General features: G+C 37.4%; 1 protein-coding gene across 1 annotated transcript in view; it reads left to right on the forward strand.

The window, feature by feature from the left end:
• MINDY4 (MINDY lysine 48 deubiquitinase 4) overlaps positions 1 to 19,961 on the forward strand; it is a 74,311-nt gene that overhangs the window by 20,967 nt on the left and 33,383 nt on the right. Inside the window, exons 6-13 of the mRNA XM_074157169.1 lie at positions 1,664 to 1,722; positions 2,076 to 2,185; positions 3,324 to 3,440; positions 6,908 to 6,996; positions 11,157 to 11,258; positions 12,230 to 12,293; positions 13,709 to 13,774; positions 14,042 to 14,109. Of these exons, the coding sequence (XP_074013270.1) occupies positions 1,664 to 1,722; positions 2,076 to 2,185; positions 3,324 to 3,440; positions 6,908 to 6,996; positions 11,157 to 11,258; positions 12,230 to 12,293; positions 13,709 to 13,774; positions 14,042 to 14,109 (675 nt within the window). The remainder of the gene's footprint in view (positions 1 to 1,663; positions 1,723 to 2,075; positions 2,186 to 3,323; positions 3,441 to 6,907; positions 6,997 to 11,156; positions 11,259 to 12,229; positions 12,294 to 13,708; positions 13,775 to 14,041; positions 14,110 to 19,961) is intronic.

Consider the following 19,961-nt stretch of genomic DNA (forward strand, 5'->3'; position numbering starts at 1 on the left):
GGACCGTGGTTATGTCTATGTGCAATTAAGTGTCGTGAGTACTTGGCTGAAAAACATTTTATTGGCAAATTTAGTGTCATTGAGCCCCTTTCCCTGAGGGGGAGAGATGAAAATACTAGCAAGTAGCTAGCTGAAAGAAATCTCATCTGAAATTCAGTATTAGCAAAAAGCAAGGGGCAATCTGATTGTATTTTAAACTATACAACAGTCAACAATTTAAGCTGTATATCACATTAAAAGTACTGTTATATTCAGCAAGAGCTCAATATTACTTATGCCACTATACAAACTTGCTCTCAGTCCTCTTTTATTTATAGTGACCTGCTGGGCATCCTATTATTTTTTCCCTTAAGATCCTAGAAACAAGGGTGATTCATTTCCATTCTATCTTTTCGGAATTGTGGCCATCCACATTTCATTGCATACACCCTTTAACTTGTTTCTAGAGAAAAAGAGAAGTGTTTCTTTTCTTATGGTATCAAAAACTACCAGGAAGAAAGGTGCCAAAATGCTTTTCAACTGGAAAAGTCTCCAGTGTGATATGTCTGTGTTCTGTTTTTATTCATCGTTCACACACCGAAAAAGGAAATTAAGTTAATGGAAAGTATGTGATATGACAGCAGTTGTTGCTATAATAATATAGTACATACAAAGAATGTTGCTGAGGAAACTATTCCATACTATTTTTGAAAGGATTGTCAGTGCAATACCTTTTTTCCAAAGCAAAGGCCGATGATGGTGTATTCCTTTCTTGAAAAAAAAAGGACTTTTTACAGTAGTTACGTGAAACTTTCCCTTGGTTCTGAATTCAATTTGGTACAAATTCAACAGGAAGAATAAGCCCATCTCACCTCCAAAACTCTAGCGTTCTATTTAAGTTCTGACTTCACAGCCAAGTGTAAATGCTTACTCCTTTTAGTAGTTGTTTATATGAATTTTTAACCTGTTATTGATGTAATATACAATTAAATCACAAGGGCACTGCTACCTTTTAGTGGATTAAAAAATTACCCTGGTAAAGGAAGCCAGTTTAACACCAATTCCCACTTATATTATTAAGATATTTCAAGTGATTTAATGACTAACTTGAACTTCACCTTGATCCCCATCAGGGATATAAATTGCATTTTATGTCCTGATCCTTCAAACTGAGAGGCAGTCACATATATGCGAATATCATCACTTGAAATTCAGGGCAGTATAAAATCTGCTCCTTTATATGAGCTTGCAGGACCTGATGTATATGGAAATCACACAAATGAAATGAAAGTGATGTTGAAACAGGACTGAAATCCTAAATCAATTGCAGTGTGTTGCTCTGTGCTGACTGCTTTTCCCAATGAACTCCTGAACTTCAACTTTTCTCCACTGAAAAAGTTTTTGCTCTAACACCATTTATTTCTTTATACAAAAATGTTGTGGAGGCTGAACTCTGTTGTACAGAATATTTTAAAAGCTGAAGGTGAAAGTCATTGAATGTGTTTATCTATCTGCATCTTTTATTATCTGTCCTTCTCTCCATGCCCCCTCCATATATATATCTATACACACACACACAGAGGAAAAAATATATCTTTGTGTGGGCATACTCCATATTTCTTCTTGTTTATTCTTATTAAAAGTGAACATTTGGTCATTCATTTTTTTATTGATTTTAATGTAGGAGGTCTCCAACATCCAATTGCTATAAAGAAGACCAGATGAAAGACGTCCTAGAATTAGGTAAGTGAAGTCACGCTTCAGTTTGGCTTTTACCATCATATTCTTCAGAGCAGCTGTAAGCAAATATGTGTGAGTCACTTCTTTTGTAACTCTTAGTTGATTAAAAGTAATTGCATTTGCTGTTAACTTCTTGGGTAAGACTGTGTAAAGAAGTCATTAAGAAGTAATCAAACAAAGGGTGACTGATATATTTTTTATCTGTCCTTTCTGGCTAAAACTATATTATCTCTTTTAGAAAGATGGGTGACAAGAAAGTGTTAATTGTCATATTGATGAACCCCTGGTACTAAGCCTGCTGGGAGAAGCAGTTTTTTTCATCCAGCAGATTATATGTGTTTTTTTTTTTCTTTCAGTTGATGTTGAGGATGAAGAAAGAGCTGGAGAAGTTAGTAAGAATCCGGATCTTTCAACACTGTATATGCTTCAAGTAGTATCAAAGGCAATTGATATTTCTCTTGCAAAAGTAAGACTAACTATGATGGTAAATTCAAACAGATGTGTGAGAATGTTATTTCAGTTAAATTAGCCAAAGCTGCAATGGTTTCCTCTGTGTTGCATGTTTGCGTGGGATTTAACATGTGTTGTATTCATTCCTGAGTATATTCCTTATTTGCTATTCAAGTGATGAAGAAATGTAAGGATGCCCATTAAAAATTCAGAAAAATACCAGAAGAGCATGCCAGAATGCACTTGAAGAACAGATAGCAGCTTTAATTAATGAAGCTTGTATTATTTTATTAATGGCTCCAGCCAATTATCCATATGCTTGTTCTCCAGTCCTGTAAATTAACAGTGGTTCAGAACAAGTTTATTATCCCCCTATCACTGTTTCTCCCTTGTGTATCTTCCTTATTTTGAGCAGAAATGGAACCATTAAGTACTTTTAATATTTTCCTTACCATTCTGACAGAAGGGGAAAAAAAAAACAGAAAAAAGATAATGAGGGTGCCTTCCAATTTCATTTCTAGATCAAAGAGGTCCTAGTAACTATACAAACACTGAGCAGTCTGTTCTTATTTACTCAGCTTTACTTTAGCATGAATGCAATTTCTTCAGTTGAGCTATTCCTGAATAGAAGTTGTCTGCGGTTGTTCGGGGTTAAGATCTGAATTTGGCATATGCTGATACGCCATCAGACATACAGCAGTCAAACATCTGGGTAACATTTATCTCATACCAGCAACTTTGACAGACAAAACGGGCTGCCTTTTCTCCCTACTGTGCCCAGCAGGGTCCTCTTCTCCCTAATGTAACCGTTAGTAGGCGTTGCTCTTCTATCTGTTAATTTAAGGCAATATTCTGTAATGCTTGCATGGGAAACTCTGCCCCAGACGATCTGCATAAACGGTTTCCTACGCTGAGCAGCACACGGCATTATGAGTTGAAGGAATATTGCAGGAAAAGGAAAAAATTGCTCCTTTTCATTCGAGTGTTGCTATTTACAGAACATATAAAACAGAAAAGGGCGGTTATAGTGAGTTAGTCATTACCCTTCCACACTCCTCCTTTCTTTTCTACAAATTACCAAGAAAACATACCTGTGTTTTGGATTTGTTTTTAAAGTGAGAACTTTTTTCTTTCTCTTTTTTTTTTTTTTATAGGAATTAAAAAATCTTTTGTTTGGCTCCAGTCTTTGTTGCTTCAGTGAAGAATGGAAAATACAGAGTTTTACTTTTAATAACATACCTCAGTTAAAATATGGCATTGTGCAAAAAAAGGTACGGTAAATGACTTCCTTAAAAAAAAAGTGATCTTTGCTTTTTACACTGAGTTTACAAAGGCTGTGTGTTTCAGTAGTGAAAAAAAAAAGTCTTCTAAAGACTCTTCTCTTTCTTTCACTTCTCTGGTTACCACTGGATGATGTCACAAGTCTTGTTAGGAGACTTGTGATGGATGGAATATTTCTGAGGAAAACTTAAAGTAGCTACAGAAAGTGCACATATGTGTGTGTGATAAGGAGTTATTCGTAGGGTGGAAGACAAACGTCTTCAGCTGAAAGCTAGTGGTGGTAAAAGAATAAAAGGAGATAAATCAAGAGCGGAGGTTAAGAGAAAAAGGATATGTAGGGGCAATATTTAATAAGTTTAAGATGGAGTTTGATCTTTTGATCTGTCTCACAGTGGGGGGATGTTGCAAGAATTGCCTGCAGTGCCTGGGAAATCGCAAAGAAACTTTTGCCTCTGAAAGGTATGAGGGTTCCATGCTGAGGCTCATTCCTAAAATAAAAAGGGAACAAATGCCTCTGCAGTGTCACCACTTCTTTTGCAGCCATACTTCTGTAATTCTGGACTGCAGCCACAAGATGCCAGCTTCTCCTTAAAACAAGGTTCTTACCAATTGCTAGGCATCATAAACCAAGTGGCCCTTTCTAAAGTCCCCAACAGGTGCCTGTGGTGACCAGAGCTGGTAAAACCATGCCATGACTAGGGTCAGCCTGGACTAAATCCATAGAAATTTTTGGTGCTAACAAAGATCTCTCTGGTCTGGGGTGTTCAGTGGGAGACTCACTCATCTGGTGTCTGTCTTGTCGCCCTTGCCTGGGCACCTGACTCTTACAGACTGAGACTGCAGTGCTTTAGACCGTCCTTCTGCTCTGTATGCCAGATGCAGGTGGTCAGCCTGGTTTCTCAGCTGGCCAATGCATAGACTCAGACTGGGGACCACACACAGGGCACAGGATGTGTAGCCTCCAAAATCAAGCAGGTCCATCGTGAAAATGCATCCTCCTCAGCTGTAGCTTAATTCTCTTGTCTCTGCCCTGTGACTCTACGTATACTTCTGTGATATCTGTGCACGGGTCTCTTCTCTTAAGAGTAAGGATCTGAGGACTTCAGTAAAGACTAAGGAAGGAGTAGACTCCTCTTTACAAAACACTTATCTGACTTCTGCACTGATGCAGAAAATCTTTATCTGGCCTGAGAGAAGTAGACCATTATGTACCATACAGAAATGGGAGGAAGAGAGGCTTTGGGGCAAGTACAGTGGCTAATAAACATGTCACTAAGATGTTTAATTAACTTACCTTGTCTAGTTAAATATTATATTAGTCTGATAATCTCAGAAGAAAGCTGCTTATGTTTAAATAAAACCTAGCAGAAAAAAAAAGATATTAAACGTTAATTTAAACTCCAAAAGGAACCATGGCAGTAATGTTCGCTGGTCCACAGTAAAAGTTACTTTGGTGTTTCCAGATCCTGCTGCTAGAGAAAGGATGTCTCATCACTTCTAGCGACTCGCCAGCCATTAAATTCCCTGCTGTAAATTCCTCAACAGGAACACCAGAACGTTCTGCTTAGATGTGTTTATTTCAGATAGTTAATAGATTCCTCCTCACTTCCAAAATTCAGTTCAGCTGAACAATTGTTTAATTCTCTCCTTCATTAAGTTTCTGTGGTGCTATAAGAAGATATTTAGAATGGTTCCTATAATTTTTTTTGACTGGGAGGCTTTCCCTGGTAGATTGAAATAAGCCTTGCTTTTTTCCTTAATGTATTTCAGACAATTCACTCATTAGTTATGTAAGTAATTATAGAGAGGTCATGTGTGCGTAATACCAATGAGAAAACGGAAGGTATCAATACCTAAGCTATTTTCTGATTACAGGACCTTTATTTTCTGGGTTGCGTACTGTGCAAGGTCCCCTTCCCTGAGGCTTGGTGCTGTACTTAGGACAACCCAAGAATTAAACTGATTTCTTTGATCCCTTTGCTGTTTGAAAATAGCAATGCTGGCTGTGCTTTTAATTCTCCTCCAGGGTTTTGAGAGGAGCTTGACGGATCCTAAGCAGATTCATCACATCCTGGTTGTGATCTACAGAGAAAATGAGGGGTGCAACTGTAGCATACGATGGCAGTCAATCTCCTGGGTCAATCTCCTGCTATGGAGAGTAACAGCAGCGTAGGCTTTGGCATAGGTTAAAATCAGAACACAGACTCTCCAGAAGACCTGCTGAGTGGTCCATGCTTTCTTACCCTCATTGTTTTTCTTTCTTTACCTGGCTAGACAAAGCAGGCACTGATGCGTCAGCCTATATGGGCTGTTGGTTTAGGGTGAGCCTGTGTTAAAGTAACGGACATCCTAAAGTTAAGAATAAACCCATTTCTGAATGGCAGCATGTGCTGACAGACAGATGGGACAGTATCTGTGAGATTTAATATGCTGAATCCTCTGTTAAGTTGCAGTAGTTCCCAGTGCTACCGATGTGATGTGCAGTATTGTGATCTGTGATGTTACTCTTGTCTCCTGCATAGCCTGACCATTCATACATAGATGTTCCAGACAAATGATGGCTTTTCACTGTCTCCTCAGCAAACTACTTGAGAAAATAATATGAGGCACCTGGGAGAGAATTGAGTGACAGGGGAAGGAGAGTCATGCTGGATGATGTTTTCTAGACAAGAAGAGGGCATACCATTTGCTTCTTAGGACAACTTGGGCAGCAGCTGTCTCTGCCATGTAGTTAACCCAAAGGAACACGTCTTGGTCATCCAGTGGGGTCAGGTGGGCTAGATGGCAGGGAATAACCAGGGAGATGGAAATACATTGCTACCCTGTCCCACAGTCTTTCAAACCAGCTATAAATCTATTTTCCATGAAGTTTAAAGTTAATATGGTATTTGTTGGTATCGTGATTTTTTTCCCAACATTAATAATTTGAAAAGTTCAAACTCCCTTCATTTTCTTTCCCTTCCCCAGTGAGATAGCTGCATTGTGCACACGTGCACACATATGTGTGTACATAAACCTGAAATCCTTGTTTAGTGATGTGAGTGGGAACTTAAGAGGATTTAAAAGAGCAAGACTTATTTTCACCCTTTGGAAAACAGTCAGATTTGATTTCTTTATGGAAGTTAAGGTAGCCTGTGGCTCAGTAGTGATCAGGAGCTCTTTCATTTGTTTGCATAATCACAGAACAGATTTTAAAAAAAACTTTCCTTTGACGTTCTAGATGTCTAGGCATTTTCAGGAAAAACAGGTGAGAAACACAGTACCAATTAGTAACACTGATTTTCATTGGCTGGGAAAAAAAGTAGAGCAACAGAGAGCACTACAAAGTCACGGATGGAAGGAGAGAGATGAAAGAATGGCTTAAGCCTGAGTGGAAGCACATGGCTTGCAAAAGTTTTCACCAGCATCAAACAGTGCAAATTGGTTTGCTCATGGAGTGTCCCATTATTCCCCTCAGGGTGGGCCATGCGGAGTGTTGGCTGCGGTTCAAGCTTGTGTCCTACAGCAGCTTATCTTTGCAGACAGTAACAGGAATAAAGACACTCGGTAAGCCAGCAATTAACATCAGAAATACTTTCCATACAGAAGTAAAAAAAAAAGAATTTTCTCTGCTGCAGCCACTCAGGAGCCTTTTGAGTTTGAACTTATTGAACTTCTCTTTGTGTCTGAGAGAGAAAGAAAGTAGCATATGATTTACTTGTATTTACTTCCCTTTCAACTGTGGGAATTTAGAGGTTGATGCTTTATTTGTATAATTACTTGTTTGTGATCAACCCAAGAACGTCTAAAAAAATTCAGCGCTTTGAATTGAAGCCAGTGAAAATTATTTAACCTTGAGATCCCATGGAGATATGATTTCAAAGAAAACGTAGTCAAGGTTTGAAAGACCATGAAATTCATGCATTTTTTGACACTAAGAATCTCAGGAAGGGTGACAAAGTAGTTATAGTTATAATTTTTTTTCTTGCTACTGTGTTCGATCTTTCCCAGTTAAACTCCTTAATAGAATTTGAATTTAAATTCTGTGTATTTTTTACTTACTTAAAAGGAATATTGTGAAATATTGCTAGTGTCAAGGAAAATTGCTTGGACTGCTATAATATTAACGTACTTGTCACTTTGCTAAAGAAACAGAGGTAATTCAAAGAAATGCTGGAAAATAATGTCTAAAAAATGTCTTTTTTGCTAGACTTGTATTCACCTTTTGTTTTCCATAAGAAATTAAGTCCATTAAAAAAGAAAAAATTCACGAAGCTTTCCTGTGTTTTATAGGTACAGTTTGTTGAATAGAGATAACAGTGGTTTACTGGTTTATGCTGCCACCACATTGTGTATTTGTGGGTCCCAATTTAGTCAGAAGAGAAGCTTTCATGCTGAGATTCTTCTTGAACTTCATTACCTTACACTGTAAAAATGTTCATCATGTATAAAAAATTGTCCTTAAATATACACTTTTCTGCTTGGAACTGTTTAGAAAAGGGATGAGATCTCTGTTGATTTTCCTTAGTTTTGTCTGACTGGCTCCTAATGTAAATTCATTGCTTGGGCTATTTTCATCAATAATGGAAAGAAAAAGACATCTGAAGAACATCATTATTTGTCTTCAGCATCCAGGATGGGAGGTGACAGTTAATCAAAGGATTACCAGGCCTTAGGGTGTCCACACAGACGCCCAGGTGCCGGAGTGCTAGTGGGTAAGCACTTCTCGTACAAGCCAAATAAGCAAAACTAGCAAAACTTTATTATTCTAATTCAGATTATAATGAGAGTAGACTTTTCAAGACAGAATGGTGCTCTTGTCAACATAAAGGAAAAAACTCAGAAACTTCCATGGAAGAAAATCAGTTTATATTTAGAGTTTGTGGCAAGGAATCTCCACAGAATTCACCAAAGAATTGTTTCTGGTTGTGAATACCAAGAATTTCTTTCAGCTTGGAGGACAGCCTTTGATCATCTGTTCCTTGGTCCCTTTCAGTCTTAGGTCATCCCTATTAAAGATAGAGATGTTAACCTTTTCTTTTTTCAGCATGGTTCAGTGATCATAAAAGTCATAAAATTATGTGGCACCCAAATAAGTGGATTGAGGCCAGATTATTTAAACTATAAGTGTCCCAACTCATGCCAGCTGCAACCTATCCTGTTTACTTGGCAATATTTGTCTCTTCTATTTTCTCCATCCTATTATCTGCATGGTTTTAAAATATTTTGTTTTTACATAGTTTGTGTATGAAAAATGCTGCTGAAGTATGCAGAAAGTCTCCGAGGAATTTCAGGTTAGCAAGTGAGCTCTTTGTCTTTATGCACAGAAATGCTAAAAGCCTCCAGGCTCCTAAAAATGAATAGCAAGGTGGACTGTTTTATTCATGAGATAAACATATTTTTCTGCCATGGGCAGAAACTCTTAGTCAGGCAGAAGGAAAGGGAAGTCTCAGAGCTTGAAATGAGACGATTAATATTCCTTTCTACTTCTAACCTGAATTTTCAAATTATTAGCCGCTTCACAGTAAGCGTTTCACTTCAGGCTTCTTCAAGAAATAATTATCATGTCTCCTTCTTAATCTGCTACCTCTCTCAGACACATAAATGAGTTGCTATGCTTCCCGTAAATTTCTGTAGTAGAGTGTCTGTATTAGAACACAGGCAGAGATAAGAGAAAGTTGTCATTATATTTTTTTCACTTGAAAACTCTCACCAATTATTTCCCATATCTCACATCCTTCAGAGAGGGAACCATTCTCTAAATGAATGTTTTATTCAAGGCAGACATTGAACTTGAAAGTCTGTTTAATTTTTTGATGTTTGGTGTTTCTTGTTTAGTCTTTTGAATTATTAGATCTTTTACTCAGATGCTGGGAACAGGTTTTGACATCATCTCCCGTGCTGGTCACACTCTAAGGCTGATAATATCTGAATTTCAAAGCCGGCCATTCTTGAAGCCACTAGAGAAAATGCCCATTCTGTACTTCCCAGGGGCATGGATCTGTTGTCCGTTTCTTCAGGCTTATGGATGTTGGATTTTATTCTTAAATCTGCCGGTTTTCCATTATGTGACTTTTGGCCTCGTAGTCTTTTGTTTCTCCATTCACATCTTGAAAGTTAGAGTAACAGGAGGTATTAGAAGACTTCACAAAACACTGTTTGTAGGAAGTGTGTTGGCAGTGTTGCTTACATGCTTGGGATCAACAGACTACTGTAAACATTCCATAGTTCTGCACATCATTGTTTAAGTTCCAAGCCAAGCATTTCAGTGAAAATATTTCAGAAGCAGTGGGGCTGCACAGACCATAATATTTTAGGTCACCACTTGGGACATACCTTATTAAAAAAATACAAGCATAGTGTTTATTGCAGATGATACTTTAGCTAAAGTTTAGTAGTAGGTATGAGCATTGTGGTGTAGATTTGTATGCAATAGTTAAGAAATAAAAACTTAGGAAAGAAATCAAGTATGAAGGCCTTTATAAACGAAAAATCATATTCACTATATTAAAAAAATCCTGTTAGAGAATATTAAAACTATTTTATTGCAGATTTAAAGATGGATTAGCTTCTCTTGCCCATTATATGCCAATACAGTATTGCTCCCTAAAGTACATTTATCTGGTTTTTAGTCCATGCAATTATAAGTATATATTCTGAAAGAGCATCCGCTGTTTCTCTTAGAAGATTAGTTTTCAGGGTACGATTATAGATCTGTGTATGATCAGTTCCTGTTGCTGATCCTACTTCATTTAGTCTTCTCTTGATTTTGGTCCATTGCTCTTAATAATAGTTTTATTTTAATTGCTCCTTATAAGTCAGACATCGTTATCAATCTCCTAGAAGCAGAGGTTGTGCATATCATCTCTTAGATTCACCTGTATTACAAGGGTATTGTCACAGAACTTATAGACATAGGCAAGCAAGCTTACAATTGCTGAGCTTAAGTACCCATAACAGCAGTCTCACCATTGCTATGAGCAACAGAAGCTCGTCCACATCCCCCAAATGCAACACACCGCTGTTAACGCTTCCCCCAGATGAATTAGCTTCCCTCAAATTTCTGTTTTGTTTTTGACTTCTGAAGAGACCTACCCACTGTGCCCAGAGTTTATTTCACTAGCGATCTAAAGAGGAAGTTGTTCTAGATACAGCTCTATTCACTGGATCTGATTATCTTCAGTAAAATCCAAGGTGCCTTCTTAAATGCCTAAAATGAGATTTAAGGTGATTCACCTCAAAGAATATTTCCAGAAAGCCCGTATTCCAGTGGCGACTTCAGTCTTTTTAGAGCTCTTTAGGTGCTGAACAGCAGCACCACATCCTCCTACCACCTGTTCAGTCCAGTGGTGAGAAGTCTTCGTACTGGTGCGCAGTGAGTGCTCCCATGGCATTTCATTCAGATGCTTAATCCACACCTTTATACCTGGTGTGTCAGTAACAATACTAGCTCCCTGTTCAACTTACAGGACTTTTTTGAGTTGGCCATCCCAGTTGTCTCTTGACTATAGAAGGACCTGAGATACCCGCATGATAATCTTGTGAGGTAACTTGCCAGAACCTCATTATTAGGCGTTGCAACACCTAAATAGTCTCTAAAAAAAAAAAGCTTTTGTTCTTTTAGCTACAAAACTGCCATGAATTTGCCTGTACTGTGTAATTGGGGCAGTTTGCCCTCTAATGCACATTTTGGTACTTGTCTGTTTCTTGCATCTCCTGGACTCCAGTTGTCTTCAGCCTTCAGAAGTTCACAGGACCAAATGCCTCACCATGGCTATTGCAGATATATTGTGGCGTGCAGGAGGCAATGAAAAAGCAATTGTGGCACTGTAAGTAAGAGAAGCAGCTTTAGTTATTGCACAATGCTCCTATACTTGTGTCTGTTATCTATGTACATAGTTCAAAAGTGGAAGTTGTGTAAGATGCATTTATGCAGTCTAAAATGGCTTAGGGAGAAATGCAAAATGTCATTTCTGCTGTCCCAGTAACTGGGACAGAATAGTCAAATTCTTTGAAATTGCTGTGAAAGATCCCTTCATTAAGGCTAGGATTCCTCCAAAATCTTTATCAAGAGTTATTTTTCCAGACGCAGCATTTTACTCCGACAATTTGTATTGCAGGATATTCTATTATGGCTGGGATTAATTTCCTTTTGCTGCCTACTAGTTACTTAGTTTATGCTACGCAGTTAAGCTGCTTGTACACAAGACATCTAACTTTCAGATAGCCAGCTTTGGCTGTACTGGATCCTACACGATACGTTTAAGTGAGCCAAGTGTTGTGAGAATAGGTCATTTCTTTTATTAGATCAACTAAGATAGCTGAAAAATAACAGAGCACAGAAGTCCATCTTCAAACCTGAAATAGAAGCAGCAAATTCAAAGACATTTCAAATTATATTTTGCATATTTTACATCTATAAAATGCTTCATCTGTGATGATATTGTGCATATGTTCTTCTGCTTGTTTTAATGTCACTGCTCTAATATTCTTTTCCAATAAAAACTGTCATTAACATCTTAAACATATTTATCCTCTTTCTGTATGGAGAAACTTGTAATTAATATTAAATAGACTGAGAGAGCACAGCACAGCTAAAGTATACACTTTAGCGATAAAAGTTTGTTTAATATGTAATATGAACTTCTTATTGAAGAGGTCCTTTTTTTAAAAAGTGGTTAAAAAGAATAATAGAAGGTCTTTGGCTCATCATTCAGTTCATATAACGTGTTGATTTCGTTTTAATGCCATTTTGTTCCTTTTAACATGAGCTTTGGTTTTGTCTGAATATCCCCTTCAGGCCATCAGGAAGACAGCAGTTCACTCCCGTAGGAAAATACAAGGCAGATGGAATCTTAGAAACTGTAAGTCTCTGTGTAACTCACAGTAACATTCTCCATATATCCTTGTTCTAGCCTTTCTCATTTTAGTACAATTAATCTGATTTCCATTGCTCTCTTAGTGTTTTAAAATCTTTTATGTCAAAGTAGTTATTTGTGATCCAAAACCCAATAGGAAATAACAAAATCCCGTAGTCTGTCTGGCTCTGAGTCATCCCAGTGTCTGTGGGAAATTGGGCTCTCTGAAGTCCTTTTTGTTCCGTCTACCTTTCAAGCTTATAAACTCTGCCTACTTTTATTGGTCTGCAGTAAAAGTGAACATGGACCCTTTCAAGTTGACCAGCATGGCCGTGAGCATCAAAAGATAGTATTTTCTTCTTGTCTTACACAGAATTCTTTGCCCTTTTTTTTTTTTTCCCCTCTAGTAGCTCCAAATGGCAAAATACTTTCCAGTTATGCCTTTATTTCCATCTGAAGCTCTCAAATGGCTTTGCAAACACCGATTCCATAAGCCAGACTTTAGTGGTTTAAGGAAATATTACTGGTCTCCTAAATGGAGAAATGGATGTGTCAGCAGCTTCTCGGAACCAGACAGTTTGGGAACAACTGGAAATGAAAACCTGTATAAATAGGGTGAACGCAGCAGAAAATTGTCTGTAACAGGCTCTTCCAAGAGACAAGATAGATTATTTAATTAATATGTTAACATAACTGAGCTGTGGCTATTTCAGAGTACAACTAACACCATTATGCGGCCTCTGAGTCCTGCTTATCAAAGGACTGCTTATCCTGCTTATCCTGCTTATCATGTGGACGTGGCCACAGTGAAAATGTGACGGAAAGGAATATAATCCAAACGGCTTGATCTTTCCTCACACAGTGTCTGCCAGACCATCATTTCTGTCAAAACCTGAAGATGGAAAAATAGACAATGTTGAAGGAAGGGCCTGGATCTTTGAACTCTCTTGAATTTCGTGTTGGATAGGAGTATTCATGGGAGTATTCTCTGAGTGTGAGAAGAAGTGCTCTGATAGATGCCTGCTATAGGTGTACATATGTATGTGCCTGTATATATGTAGAAACTCCTGAGCTACTTGTCCATTCTCTGTCTTGTAAAGCTGCAGTATTCCTATGTTTGTTCTAGGAATTAGTTTTCATTGCATTAACAATGATTAAAATTGAATCAAACTGTCGGTTCAGCAAACTTAAAACCAACAAGAAGTAGTATTTAAAAATTCAGAATAAAGTGCTGAGATGTAGTATTATACCAAGTAACAACAGTAGGAGGTAGATTTCATTAGATCTTCATTCCATTTTGTTAGTTCAAATCTGTCCAGTCGGATTTAAAGTTTGTTCTACTTCAGTTCAGCTTTCAGGTTATAAAAAATGAGTTGTTATTATTTCACTTATTTATTTTTTTGTCTTACATTTCTTCCCAGCTAATACTGCATAGTGCCACAAGATATGAAGATCTGATTGTATTTCTTCAGCAGAATATTCACCAGGTACTGTGTATAGAGAAGGTACTAAACCTGTTATCGTTCGGCTGCCCATTTTTCTGTGCTTATCAGTCTCATATGAAGCCTTCTGAACATTGTTTCAAACACTATATGGACATGTTTTGCATTTTAGCAAACAGAGCAGCAAATTCAGTTTTAGCATAAGCAAGGATAATTCTTTTTACTTTTTTTTTTTTTTATTTGCTTTACTTTAGCATTGGGCAAAAGATGTACACAACAAATAAAATAAAACCCGTCCTTTTTCTTTTTCAGTTTGAAACCGGTCCCTGTGGGTGCATCCTTCTGACTGTGTCTGTCATCTTATCAAGATCTATCAATCTGTGAGTGTCTCTGTGTCCCTGTTTCATAAACTGCAAAGCAAACAAGCTGCGCAAAGTGAGGAAGTGGCCACGATGTACTTAACTTTCTGGCCTTTTTATTCTATCTTGATGTTTACGCTGGTAAATATAAGGAAGTTATGAAGATTTACTCACCTACTCTTGGCTTTTTTTTGTTGTATAAAGGTACACGCATGTATATATGTATATGTGGTTAAAGTGGCAGTGATCCATCCATCAGAGCGTTATTTATTTCACGTACTTCAAGTATCGGTCTTAGGTAAGGTTGAATAGCTTACTTGTGGTGCCCCAATCTCTCCATCAGTGAAAGGCTAATATAAAACAGATTAGGCAGCTAATTTTTATATGGTTTAGGTAAGATATGACAAACCTGGTCTCAGTTTATTGGTGTAATAAGTATGCTGAACTTTACCTAAGGGATAGTCTTTGTAGCCTTTTTTAAAAACTCACTGTGGCCTGCCCCTGCAGTTAATTTTGCTTTAATACAGATTAAATGTATTTCTGTGGTATTGTGACTATCAGAATGAGTCAGAATATAATATCTTTCTCCATTTTGTCAAATTCCACTTTTGTAAAAATTTCCTAGAGTTGAAAGTGAAAAGAACTGTTCCCTGACAACTTGCAATAAGAACTGACATGAAGAGAGCAGCTGCACTTGAAAGCAGCACGGGTTTGATTTATGTAAGCTTTTATTTCTTACATCTCTGCATTGTCTTGAAAATAAATAGCAGCTTAGTCCAAATTTGTGATATGTATTTGATTGCTCACCTACTGAGAATCCTGCAAGTGCTTACAAATTGTTTTTTGGGTTTTTTGTCATTTCTTCCTTTCTTTTGTTTACAGTAACACTACAGGCCATTGACTTAACTCTACTTTTCCAATCTAACATAAACAATGTGATAATTTTATAGCATATGTAATTTATTCTAATTTTTCTGAGCTAATTACAGCAGAGTGGTCCAGATCAGTAGAGGTATTTGGCATTTGGTAGGATCACCAAAATCAGCAATGGTCCTAATTGCCATTGATTGCATTACTTGCTTGCTATAAAATAGTAAACATCTTTTAATAATATAAGCAAGGAGCTTATTTTTCCCATCACAGCTCGGTTCTTAGCAGATGGATTATGACAAGGCCAGTCAATCATCTCTGATTGTATTTGGGGGAGCTAAGTGCCTAAAGTGAACATGAAAATTCCTTATGGTCTCTGTTTGCATTTTTAGGTATCTAAATATTTTACAATTCTGGTCCACAATGTCAGAATTGTTTATAAAATGTAGCTCTATTTCAAGGAAGATTCATGACTTTCTCACAGAACTTTGTTTTAAAATACTGTTACTCTTCTAGCTTGGTACTGTGCTATATACGTATTGCATTGGTACCTATCTTTTGTTTATAGGAAACAAGAATTTTTCTCTGTCTCTAGATACAGTGGAGTGTGTTTTCAGACCTTCACATTTTTTTAGAAATACAAATTTTTTTAGAAATACAAATTTTTTTAGAAGTGCAAGCTAAATTTCATTTGTGTAATTTTCAGTAATAGATTTGAACAACTATTTCATAATACTACTCTTAGGATATTAAAAATATCAAGACAAATAACTCACTGCTCATATCATCAAGAAATATGTACCGTTTAGTGAGTGTTACAGGCATGGTAAGTAATTATTTACATAACTGGCATAGTTCTGGATGAATAGTCTAAGACAAATAAGTTGGTTTAGGTAATGGAATTTTCTTCCAGTAATAGAGCTCCCTGAGATTTTGTTTTGTCCCAGGTTTTTAACAGCAAACCAGTGGCTTTTTGTTTGTGGGGTTTTTTAAAACGAAAACACCACAGAAGTTTCAATTTCCCTGATTTTTGGTGTGCATATTCTATTGAAAAAGCTAGAGAGATTATTTAATTTTAGTTGAGAAGTTGACGTATTTTACTATCTCAAATTATGTTGAAATGCTTCTGTTTGGGTCCGTTCCTCACCATGTGCCCACAGTGCTCACTCCCCAGGGTCCCTTGGTCAGTGTCTGTTCTATAACTAATTGACATTTCTTGTAAACAAGTTAAAGACTAAGGATCTAGAAACTTGGGTCCTGTCATGGAAGTTCTCAAGCTTCAATTTTAAAACAAACCGGAGTCTTTTTTTTTTTTTTCCCCCACAGTATAAGTAATTTTCAGCACTGGGAGATGAGGAGGCCAAAAGTACGAAGAGGTTCAAATAAATTTAGACAAATAACTGGGAAGGACCTGCTTCAGTACCTTTTCAACCCACCTGTCTAGATGTAATCTCCATGTGCCCTGTTTTTGTGTTCTGCCTTGATGGGCACTGCTGCTGGTGCTGGCTGGATGTTGGGTTACGCTGACTTTTGGTCTGGCTCCATAACTTTTACGTTGTTACTGATTTTTCTTGTAAATGGAAATTCCAGATTTTAGCTAGGTCTGTCGGGTAGTTGTTCTAAATCACTGACGATCTAAGTATTTTTATTTAATGGGAACGCATGCCAGGAAATGCAGGGTTTTGCACTGCTTTGTAGATTTTGGTAATGAGTTTATCATACTCCATGCACTAATGATCATCACTGGTAGAACTGATAACAAATGGCCAAAGAGGAGTGAGAATTCCTGAGGAAGTTGCTGAGAACGTGTTGTTGCTTCTGGTACAGGAAGGAATGCTAGTCACTAACAATTGTAATCTCTTTTTTTTTTTTTTTTTTTTTAACAGAACCAGTGTAAAATTAAAAAATAGTGGGCGTATTGTACTAGCTCAGGGGACTAATCTTCCTGAATGTGCAAAATGTGTACTAAAATCTTCAGGTTGTTAAGATGTAGATGATATTTTCCATGTACCTGGGAGAGACTGAGCTTAAAGGTGGGCTGCAAGCCCCCACGTGGGCCTTGCTGTCGTATCTGAGAATGGCACATTGCGTATAGGAAAGTTATGGATACTCAGGAGTGGTTTACACTGAGCCAGTCCTGGCAACTTCAGTAAACCCCCCAGTCTTACTGAAGCTACTGGAAGGTATACAACGTATACTGGAACTGCAGCACAAGGTTTCTCTGCTAGCTGCTGTCACACGTCCTCTAACTTTTGGCACCTTTCTCACTGTGCTTACTCGGGCAGAAACCATCGCTGTATTGGAATGTGGCTGATTCTCATCCATTCATTGTAAAGCCTTCTTTAAATTTCAGCTTCTTACCAACCAGTCACGCTGTCTGTTTTCATTGACATATTTTTCTTAATCCCTGCAATAACTTTATTGTGTGAAACCATCATTACTAGAACCTATTATAGCAAAGAACATATTGAATGAGAAAATTCCTTAGGTCAAATTCCTTTTTGGAAAAGCAGTGTATTGCCATTTTCAAGCTACCTGGAGAAAATTACAGCCTTGTCTGAAACACAGGCTCATTGTGTTACAAATTTGCTGACCAATAGAATCCAAACACCGGTGTTTGCAACCTCTTTTGTCCACTTAGGGATACTTTATCACTTACTGAAAGCAGATCACAAATGTAATTCTGCAGTCAACATTTGTCGTTCGGATATCTTTTCAATTTTTTCTGCGAAGGGTTTGTGTGAGAATAAAGAAAACAATGGCTTTATCTGTGGGAAAAAAAAAGGAGAGTGATTTTGCAAGTCAAGAGGAGGCTGTGTACTTCATTAAGGCTGGCCACTTATAAACCTAGGAAAATATGCGTCAACATCTTTTTCCTTATTGTGATCCCACAACACTAATAACTATCCTTCTGTAGTCTTTACTACTCCAGAAATGTGTACAGCCCTGCTTCAAAATTATGTGTGCTGTTTCCATTTCTGAGTTTGGGAGTTTTGGCCATTTTGGGGTTTGTTTGTGGGTTTTTTTAGTTGTGTTTTTTTTGTTTGTTTGTTTTCAAAAGCCAATGCCTTTTTATTAAATGGAATAAATCGCATTTTGATTCCTTATCAGTCTAGGACTTCTCACACCAAGTAAGTCTGCCCTTAGTTATTAGTAATTTATCTAGTTTTCTGCAATCTTCTATCAATTAAGAATTTTTACTAAGGGGACTCATATGATTAAAACTGTGTTGTTCTGTGCCTGTGAGGACTTATTCTTCATTCCTGTGATACAGTTTTACTGAACTGGGGAAGTTAAATTTCCTTCATCTTTCAATCTAATCCATTCTTGAAATGAATACATGCAAGCCTCAGATCATGTTAATATCTGTCCAGTATACCTAGTCCCTCTCAAAAAATATCCTTCATGTAATAAGTGAAGCTGAGATGCGCTTGGCATGTTATAAGGGAGAGACGTTTTGACTTCTTTTGAAATTCATGTGAGAGAAAAGCCTGATCAGGGAGGCTGAAGGACCAGTGGCTACAATCCCTCTCTGGCTGTGCAGAGCGTCCAGTTCCAGCATTTCCAGAACTAGTGTACCTTTCTGACTCAACAACTTGTTTATCTGAGGAATCTGATTTTTAAGTGCTCTGAGGATGTGGATGAGCTGTGGATGCACTGTTGTCACTATTGTGCCCCATACGATACTCAAATATATCCGTTTGTCAAATTGTTTTACTTCTGTAATTATATGTCTGATTGCAAGCCATATTCCAAGAATTTTCCTACTTTGGCCTATTGGCAAACTATTTTTATCAATTTTTTTAAAAATACAACAGTTTTGTCTTTACTTATCTTCATAGGACAGCATTTCACTGTGACACGTGCTGTTATATATGAACATTATATATTTACAGTACAGTAATACCTATGGACTGTAATAAAGATCAGAAGCTCTCCTTCCCAAGGAGTCAGAAAGAATAAAGCCACATCCAGAGTCACCTCGGCGCGTCACCTGCTAATCCATAGTAGCTCTGACCATATATGCACTAAATTATAGGGCAAACAGATGTGTTCATCCTTTTTTCACACAGGAGAAAGTTATCACAGATTTACTGCAGGGTAAGAGCATATATATGTGCAATTTCTGTGGGTCACACTCTGCCTGGCCTCAAGATGAGTTGTTTCCCCATATCCACACAATTCCTGCTCTACAGAGTTTTGATGGAACAAGAGGAACATGTGACAAATGGGAAGCAGAAGCCTGTGGGAATTAATTCATCAAAGAGCTTCCAGATGTGTATATCTTTTGGGCATGTGCTATAAGCATGTGAGCACATTGTTTTACTGTGGCCAGAATGAGCTGCCACAAATCAGAGAAGAAATTAAATTGTTTGCTGAACTTTGGCATCTCTAGCCATGAGACTACCTGCCTTTCAGACATGATTTGCTGGTCCGTTTTCATCTGGATTATTTCATATTGCTGCAAGAACAGGATAAGCACTCTCATTTAACCATACATTTCATTACAATAAATAATCTTAAATAATCTCAAATAACCATATTAAAATTGCAAAATATTAGTGCAATTAAAACATACTGAAAGCCAAGCTCTAGGAAGACTGTCTTTACGCAATAAGACAGCTTTTTATTGAGATGTGTAACAGAAACATTGATAACCATCACTGTAGAAATTTGTATCAAGCCCTTTTAGTTCTGTATCCTTTTCTATATCCTTTCTCTATCCTTTTCTGTATAATTTAGTGTTAAATAACCCCATTTCTGACATGTTACTTGACTTTTAAACTCTTTTGAGTCATGTAGGACACTGAAAAAGAAAGTGATGCTTTGTTGACTCATGAATTGTGGGTAGAACAATGGCTCCTCCATCCTCAATCCACTTTCCTTAACTGACACCTTTTCCTGTCTCAGAGCCAATCTCCAATTTAGAGTTCCCCTAAAACGCGCCTACTCTCCTCACACTACTTGGCTGCTGAAGAAAGGCTTTCTGTGAAATGACCCTT

This window comes from Numenius arquata, chromosome 12, assembly GCF_964106895.1.
Source record: "Numenius arquata chromosome 12, bNumArq3.hap1.1, whole genome shotgun sequence".
In the NCBI taxonomy this organism is placed as follows: Eukaryota; Metazoa; Chordata; class Aves; order Charadriiformes; family Scolopacidae; genus Numenius; species Numenius arquata.